Source organism: Poecilia formosa, unplaced genomic scaffold (assembly GCF_000485575.1).
Source record: "Poecilia formosa unplaced genomic scaffold, Poecilia_formosa-5.1.2 Scaffold674, whole genome shotgun sequence".
In the NCBI taxonomy this organism is placed as follows: domain Eukaryota; kingdom Metazoa; phylum Chordata; class Actinopteri; order Cyprinodontiformes; family Poeciliidae; genus Poecilia; species Poecilia formosa.
In genome coordinates, this window is record NW_006800613.1 from 132,263 (window position 1) to 141,631 (window position 9,369).

General features: G+C 40.4%; 1 protein-coding gene across 1 annotated transcript in view; it reads right to left on the reverse strand.

Moving 5' to 3' along the window:
- mgat4b (alpha-1,3-mannosyl-glycoprotein 4-beta-N-acetylglucosaminyltransferase B) overlaps positions 1–9,369 on the reverse strand; it is a 43,133-nt gene that overhangs the window by 9,920 nt on the left and 23,844 nt on the right. Inside the window, exons 4-6 of the mRNA XM_016666183.1 lie at positions 8,271–8,404; positions 3,236–3,282; positions 3,019–3,132 (exon numbers count right to left, since the gene is read on the reverse strand). Of these exons, the coding sequence (XP_016521669.1) occupies positions 3,019–3,132; positions 3,236–3,282; positions 8,271–8,404 (295 nt within the window). The remainder of the gene's footprint in view (positions 1–3,018; positions 3,133–3,235; positions 3,283–8,270; positions 8,405–9,369) is intronic.

Below are 9,369 nucleotides of genomic sequence, written 5' to 3' on the forward strand. Positions count from 1 at the left end.
GGTTGCAGCGGACTGAAGAGGCGCCTGCAGGTTTGCATGAAGCTTTTCCAGCGAAACGCTTCCAGCCGTTCAGAGGAGAATCAAACCGCCGCTGACCTGACCTGATCGCACCTTCCTGCACAAAGCCCAGCACTCAGCGCCGCTTTGAATGATTCTGCTTCCAGACGAGGAAATTTGAATTTGCAGAGCAAACACGGAGGCTTCAGGCCTGCTGGGGGCGCTAACGTCCGTCAGCCACTGAAGCAGCAGCTCCCTCACAGTCAGTTCATTTCATGTAAAAACTAAAAGGAAACAGAGAAAACTATCTGCTCCAAATTCACATAAAATAAAAGTCGCTGTCCGACTCAGAACATTATTAGCAACACATTTCAACCAAACGTCAGTTATTAAACTCCAATTCACTTCATCATGATCATTTTCACATGAATTTTAAATTCATCAGGAGTTTTAACTCAGAGTTCATTTTTCCGTCATCGCCGTTCTCAGGCTACGGTTTTTAAAGTTTCAGTTCCTTTAAGTCTGTATTTGGTTTTTCCCTTTAAATCTGTTTGAATCTTGTTTAGTAAAAGATTTTCTGTGCTGTGTGCATGAATTTTAAAATGTTGTACTTGGTTTCAATAAGTCTGACTATACGTATTGGCTCTATTTTGTAAAATAAAAATGTAATCTATGAATGTTTTACTTCAACACATGTCAGATATGAACAGTCAGTGAATTATACTAGATATGCATGTTTAGTGATTCCTTTACTTCATTTAGAGCAGCAGAGGTTTTGGACATTTAACTTCATATGCTTAATATTAGATATTCATGACATTTTCTTCTGTATCTTCATTGTTTTACCAATATTTAAGGATGGTCTTGTCATGAAGTGCGGTAGTAGAGTGGTGAGGCAGACGCAGCAGGCCCAGGTTATGGAGAGTAAACAGAGATTTGATGAACAATGTAGAAATCCCCGCAGCACAGAGTGAGCAGAGCTAGTAGCTAATCTCTGGTAGCGACTGGTAAAAATGGAAACTGACAGCAGACAAGACAGCTAGACAAGGACCCAGCAGAGAAGAAGGAACACAGGTGGGTTTAAATACACAGGGAGCCGATCGGGGGAAACAAGGAACAGCTGCACTCAATAAAGGGACAGAGGACAACACAGAGACTCTACATAACACAGAAAACCCAAATCACTACAGATCTGTTACCATCTGAGCATATTTTAATTTTTCTAACACCAGCTGATCCTCTAGAAGGTTCAGTGCTGAACTAATGTTTTCTGAACTCTGACCTTTGAACTCCAGAGGCAGAAAAACAGCAGCTAAACTCAAAGGATGAAACCAGAAATTTTCAGCTGCAGGAAACACAAAGCAGACTCTTCAGAGTTCATGTTTCATGTGATCCACCAGAAATAGACTCAGATCGCCGCTGCGTTCTGCTATAAAGGCTTTTACAGCCGCAGTTGGTTTATCTCCCACTGAGGCCTCAAAACAATCTGGAGAGACGACGCTTTATTGGGGAGCAGTAAAGTTAACAGGAGTGGCTCTTCATGTCAGAGTCAGCAGCTTCTGCAGCAAGGCGCTGAGCGCTACGGAGGCTCAGCATGTGAAAGCAGGCGGGGGGAGAGTGGCCGCTGCCGCAGGACGGTGGTCAAAACACCCTGAGCCTCATCCTGCAGGTTCAGACTCAGAGAGGCTCTGAGGTCCGACCCGAGGTTCTTCACATGAGAGGGAACCGGGTCCGACTCGCTGCCAGGAGGTTCTGATAGAAAGATCGCAGAAACCCAGACTAAACTGACTTCTGCTGGCACTGCAGCTGCTACCTGCATCCATACATATAAGTGGACTGGACAGTGGCTATCAGCTGCTATAGCTAGCCTGTTAGCCACTACAGCTAGCCTAATAGAAATCAAATAATATTTCTATGATAGCTAACCTGTTAGCTGCTAGTGATGCACACCTTCACATCTGATGAGTAGAATATGTTACCTCCCTGAATATAAATCTACAAATGTTCAGTTTGTCTCAAAATGCAATAGAGGACTAAACAAATTTCTCTTTTATACTGGACAACTTAATTTAATTTTACATAACCGTCACTGAAGAGACATAGTTTGTTAATCCTACCCTATGACTGTTTTGAATATTGCGACATTCTAATGAGACGATTAGTCCAGTTTTGGTCGTTAGCAGCTGCAGTGCGCCACAATAAAGAAAAGACAAAGCAGAAAACAGGTGAACAAGTCAAAACCACTCATATTCTTCTCTTCTATCACTCTCTGTCGGCTTTACTCCACATGCAAACCTGTTGCCGTGGCAACCGGCTGACAAAAAAAACTACAAAAAAACCCACAAACATTCCCAGAAAAAGAACAGAACATTCGGTCCGTTAGTTTTATGTTTCCAGGCTTGATGTTTGTTTGTTGATTAATAAGTGGTCGCTGTGCGGTCTGCAGTCAAAAATAACAGCGATGATTTTTAAGAGAAAAAACATTTTTAAGTCACTTTTTCGTCATGTTATTGATACGTTTATAAATGTCATCATTTCAAAATAAACATTCGGTTTGGTTGATTTAAACGTCTGCTCTACTGATGACCTGTCAGAGTTATGCAACTGAACAGAAACACACTGAATTCAGCAGCTCATTTCAGGTTGAGCTTTTCAAAGTCAAGCTAGCATAGCACACTGAGTCGCTATCCTAGTGTTTCTCAACCCTGGTCCTCACCGCCCCCCTGCTCTGCATGTTTTAGATGAGCCACTATTCCAGAAGAGTTAATTCAAATGATTGCATGACCATCAGGAGCTGCAGAAGCCTGTTAATCACCCAGAGATACGATTCAGGTGGCAGAAGGGAAACACCTGAAACATGCAGGACAGGGGTCTGAGGACCAGGGTGGAGAAACACTGCGCTATCCTTTTAAATTAAACCCGAGTTGTCTGGCTGTCAGTAACATGTATGCATGGTGCCTGAGTCCTGGTGCCAGTCCATGGGCCGGTGTTCAGGTTCTGGTGAAATGTTGTGGTACTGACCGGACCCGCTCCTTTGGGTCGCCGAAGGACTCTCTGAGTTTGGAGAAGTCTGGGTAGAAGTGGAGCGACGGAGAGACAACCTCCAGGAGGCCAGACTGGATCTCAGCTGGGAAACTGGGAGGAGAGACACAAACAGAACCGGAACTGGTCGGTAGGGAAACAGGAAGTTCTGGGTCCATTACCACGGCAATGGCCCCCAACACGGGGCGGTACTCACAGGCGCTTCAGGCTGTCGGCTACACCGCTGGCGTACTGCTGGTCAGCCTGAGGGACAGAGAGACAGAGGTCAAAAGTCAGAGGGGTCAAAGGTCACACCATATATTGACACCTGACCTCTCAGCACCAATCTGACTCATAGCCATGGCAACAAGGACTGAACCTCTACACTGCTGCAGACACGACTTAGTGTATAAATGAGAATCAGACCATCAGAACCATTCCCCTGTGGTTCTGACCCGTTCTCCAGTGGTTCTGACCCGGTCTGAGGTTGTGCCTTCTCCTTGTGGGTTTGCAGGTGTGTCTCTGGTCTATTCCAGTTTTTTGTCTGTTGTTTCTGGTCCGCTTTGAACCGAACCGGGTCGAACCGGGTCGGAGCTGCATCTTCGTTTTGCGTCTGTTTGCATCGTTTTCTCTCGGATTCGGATCGTTTCTTTGATCTTTGTTTTGTGATTATTGGAAGATTTTCAGGACATTTTTGAACCTGATTTTGTTGAATATTTATTTTTCTGCCTTTAGTTTTGATCGTCGTTGTGATTTCATCTCTGAAGATTTTCTGTTATAAAATGTTGAGCTCTCCGGCTAATGCTAACAGCTGATATCACCTCTGTGGTTTGCCTCCATTTGCTTCATTTGCATGTGTTTTACTTCCAGCTCGTTGTTTGGTTTTGGTTTCTTCTTTTCTCCGTTTATTTCCGTTTCAGATTTTGTTGATTTTTTTTCCAGCATTTCACTTATTATTTTTGTGTCTGATTTTGTTGTAAATTTCTGTCCTTTTTTCCAAATGAAGTCCTACAGTTTACCATCTCTGTAAGGACTTCTGCTGTTGCTGTTTTACTTTCTGACAGGTATGACTCATAACCGTGGCAACAAGGTATTATTTTTACAACTGGCATCTCTCAATATCTGAACTTTGACCCCAAATAGCAGAAGATTTAAAAATTAGACTTCATGAAAGTAGAAAGACAGAAAGCATCTTATCCCCTACTCCAACATCTTTCTAATCATACAGACACATGGAAATTTAAAGAGGAAAAGCAAAAGCAAAGGAGGTGGATTAGCAGAGCTAGCTAACAGGTGGACATGTTACTGTGGAATATCATCTCTGTTGTCTGGATAACAAACTGCTAGCAAGTTAGCATCAAACTGTCATAGAGCAACAGTCTTTAGTCAGAGGCCTCTTCAGATTCACGGCTACACTGACTGCTAATGGAGATCTTCCTCTCCACAGCGTCGTCATCCACAGTAACTCCTTTGAGAGACTTGGATGATCTTGCAACATTTAATTTTGGGATAACGTGTTTTTGAGTTGAATTGAATGTTTGTCTTTCTTTTGTTCTGTATTTTTTCTTATCTCTTTTTCCCATATTTTGGAAATTTTGCTGTCACTCCTCTTCTGATCTAAGTTAATCTGTTCATGTCAGGCTGACTGTTCCTCGCTGCTTCATGTGAATTTATTCTGGTTTTTCCGCCTTATCTCCTTCATCGGTTTGTCATCTCGCTGCATCTCTTGGTGGTGACATTATGTCTGGTTCTGCTTGTGTCGCGTTGTGATGGTCCGACTCTGCAGCTGTTTTGGTCCGGCACACATGTGGCGAACTGAGATTATCTTGTTTCCCAGTGTGAAAACACATCAACCCCCTCATTCACACCCAAACACGAACATCCTGATCCCTCAGTGATGTCACAGCTCAGCCTCCCATCCCGGCCAATCACAGCTCGGGCTGAGCTCCTTTGTTTAATGGCAAAGGTCGTGTTGCGGTCACATGCGAGTTTCCAGCAGCGGAGCGGGGTTGCGGTTTGGTTCAGCGTCCTATTGGTGCCAGCCGGGTGGAGCTTAGCTCGCCATGTTAACGAGGAACAGACGGAGTCAGAAATCATCAAACTGTTCACCTTCTGCTCTGAAAACGCTTCCCGGCTTTTGGTGAAAACATTCCCTCGTTTGAGCAGAAAACTGTTCTCCATCAGGCATTTTCCAGGGTGGAACGATTTCTGGGGCAACAATGAGAAAGTGATGGAGGGTTCAAGGAGGTTTTCAGACATCCATGAAATGGGAGCTCCAGAAAATAAAAACAACATAAAAGTAGAAATTAAAAACATGCAAACATAGACAGAAAAGCAATCAAACACAGTCTGCAGAGGAAACATCGTGTCTAATATTAACCCACTGACGTCAGCTCATAACTAAAGAAATAAAGCGAAGCTGAAGAACTATAAAGCAAAAAGCCAATTAGGAAAAAAATCTATTTTTCTTGCTATACAGGAAAAATATATGCCAATGCAATGAGTACTAGGGTCAATTTTCAACAGTTACTGACTTAAATAAACCTCCTATATTTTGCTGAAAAGTTACTTATAGGTTAATTTTGTTTCATTTCAGGTGTTGAGATATTTTCACAAGAAACTAAACAAAAACATGGAGAGGATTTTGTGTTTAGCAGTTACCAGCTTCTGTAGCTCAACATATATAATTAAAAAGTTTAATAGAGCAAATTCTTATAAAAGCAGACAGAAAAACCCCAGGAAAAGTATTGCTCTCTAAAAAATCATTTCCCATCCATCCATTAATTTTCTGTACACCCTTATCCCTTAGTGATGTAATGTAATGAATATAAAATTCATTACATTGTGTAAAAATAAATCTTCTGCAGTATTTTTAAAGAAGGGGGAATTTTGAGGTTGGCCTAAAATCAGAAAAAAAACAATAAAAACAAAACCTGTAGGTTCTGTGATACGTGTATAAATATTAACAAATAAAAGCAAAACAACTGCTTCTGTCTGTGTTTACATAAACATAAATATATTTGTTCATGTAAACAAGAACATATTTTCATGTAAACATAAACAAAATTCAATATAAAATATATTTTATAATGTATTTATACAACATAAAATATATTTATACAATATACAGTATATTTATATTACATAAATATATTTTATTACCATATATTTATAAAAATATATGGTAATATGGTTACCATATATTTATAAAAATATATGGTAATATGGTTACCATATATTTATAAAAATATATGGTAATAAAATGGATTTATTCTTGTTTATATTTTCTTTTTTTCCAACTATTCAACACATTATATAATTAAATTAACAAATAAAGGAAGAAAATGTGATTTTCTTCCTTTACAATGAAATCAGTTAATATTCAGTATTTCAGTTGTTTTAGTGAAATAAAACAGAATCTGGGTTGAACTAACATTTAGAGAAGAATCAGACATTGTGAACCATGAACATTAGCATGAGTCTGAGTGAAACCAGAACCTGCAATGATTTAAATTATAAAATTGGTCCAAATAACAACTGAAAACTGAACATGAGACTGAAAGAAATAAAATTCAGCTCAGTTTATTTGTAGAGAGAAACTAAGATGGGAAGGAAGCGATGTGAAATCACTGAAACCTTCTGTCTTCCCAGATCTGGGAAAACTCTCAACTTAGTTTTTACAGTAGATCAGAACAGGTCCAGATGCAGAAACATCTGGATGAATGAGGGGAACATCCAGCAGATCCAGAAAAAACTGCAGCTTCCCTACTAAAACTAAAGGCTCAGAACAATGAAACAGAATCACAACATGGTTGCTTCCTCCGCCTGCAGCAGCTGGAAGCTGCATGAAGCAGAGTCAGTGACATTATCACTCTGTGTGTGTGTGTGTGTGTGTGTGTGTGTGTGTGTGTGCGCGCGTGCGTGCGTGCGTGTAATTGACCATCAGGATGAAAGTGTATTGATGCGTGTGTTTCTTCACATTATTTGTAAAGGCCACTGGTTTAGCTAATGAGCACACACACGCACGCACACAAATTCCTGTATTTATCAGTTTCTGAGAACCACCAATATACCCACTTTTTAAGGCCACTCTTTGTAGACATGGTCGCGGTCTTAAATAGGGTAGAAATACAATAACACACAGACACACACTGTAGTGTTTCCCTTTATCACATTAACATCCATTTATCTCCAAGAGGCTCTCAGTGGCCTTATCACCATTTTCAGCATTTATGAGAGAGTTTGTGGTATTTTAATCTGGAAGCACCAGTGGAGGTAAACAGGAAGTGCATGTAAATAACAACTTCCTGCTGCTCAGATCTTCTTTCTGAAGCTTTCTCCTTGACAGATCAGCCATGAATAATAAACTCTGCAGCTTCACTTTTCAGTGATCACACACAGATTCAGCAGCTTTCAGGGTTTCCTTGATATTTTAGTCCAAACAGAAGCTGAAGCTTCCTGCCAGGCCTCACATGTGATCAGGAGTGAAAATCCCTCCATCGATCCGACAACAAGACCGAAGCTACAGTAGATCTGCTGCTGCCTCTACACCAGGGCGTCCAAACTTATTGACATGTGGGGCCAAAATCTGAGTCAGAAGTTCTCACAGGCTAAAATAATTAAAAAATAAAACATAAATCAAGCAAATGAAGTCCCCCAATTTTATAGGAAAGGGATGCTATCAACTTAAGACTTGAACATGATTTTGCACATATGCTAAATTAAAAGAAAAAATGGTAGTGTTTCACATTCACTTGGACTTGATTAAACAAATTTATTCTCAGTTATAAAAACAGGATTATGGTTGGTTCTTTCTAAACACTTTAACCGATTTAAAGAAGCTAGTTTGTGTTGCACACTTAATTATTAGTCAGTGTGGTTTTTCACAGGTTCTTTTATTTTGAGGAACACTGTTAAGAACATGAGCAACAGTGAGTGCCTCAGCTGACCAGCCGTTACTGCACTAAATTGCCGTTGGCTCTCCTCACAAACAAATATTTACAATATAAGTGAAAATATAAATATTTACAATATAAATCAAAGAATTGTTCACACAAAACTTCCACACATATACATCGCCACTCCACTCCAGCTCACTTCCACCACAAGAGAGAGACAATACAAATAACAGCGCTGGTCGGAGCATCCATGTTTCTCTACAACATGGCTGACACACACACACACACATGCGCGCGCGCACACACATACGTGCACACACACACACACACACACACACATACACACACACTGACCTCTGCGATGAGGACGACGATGATGCAGTCGTCCTTCTCCGCCGGGCTGAGCTCCGACATCAGAGAGCTGAGCGTGTCCGTCAGGTAGGAGTGGACCTCCCTCTTCACACTTGGGACGCCCATCACTATGGAGACTGGAGACACAGGAACCATCAGCAGCTGGGAACAGAGTGATCTGGAATATACTGAACTGGTCTGAACTGGACTGAGCTGGTCTGGATAGGTACTATGAACAAAGATGTATACTACTTCGCTCATTTGAATTAAACAATATTCCTAGCAGGGTTGGACCATAAATCCATTGTTGATGAAGTGAACTTTTGGTTTTTGAAATTGTAATTTTTTTCCACCATTATCTGTCATTTGTAATTGATTTCTTAGAAAAGAAAGCAAGAAAAAATATTAAATTAAAAATTAGAAAAAAATCTGATATTTTATTTTTAAGCCATGTGGACTAGCACTAATTCCTAGATTCTATTGTAAGATATTTATGAGGGTAAGCAGTACCTCTGTCCCAGAGAACATTAAAAAGTTAAGTGATTAAATTAAAAATCTGCAGAATGTGCCAATTTTTATCTGACTGATTGTCAAAAAAATCAATTCCTAAAATAGTTGTCAGTTGCAGCCCTACATTAAAGCCCAAACTTGGGGAAAGGGCTACTGGGAGATAATATTGGTACTGTAACAGAACTGTGAACACATCAGCTTTGACCATAAGGTTCTCATAATCCACAGCGTCCTCAGAACCATGAATTATTCCAGCTGTCCTCGTGAATACTGGTAGACAAGAACACCAGAACAATAAAACATGGCTTCTGTTCTGTTTAGGTTGACCTTAATTTAATTCAATATGCAACTGAAAAAACACTGAGTGCACTCTGTTTTGGTCTTTAATGATTTTACATGAAAATCTGATTTATTTGACTCCGTCTTTTACACACACACACACACACGCACACAGAGATAAGCATTTATAGTAATCTTCCTCAGTATCTCTTCCTGGTTCTTATCTCTGTCCTGCACTAAATTATCAAACACTTCCAGGGCAACAAACCACTATCGCTCCATCATAAATACATTTCACTACATTTAGCCGTGC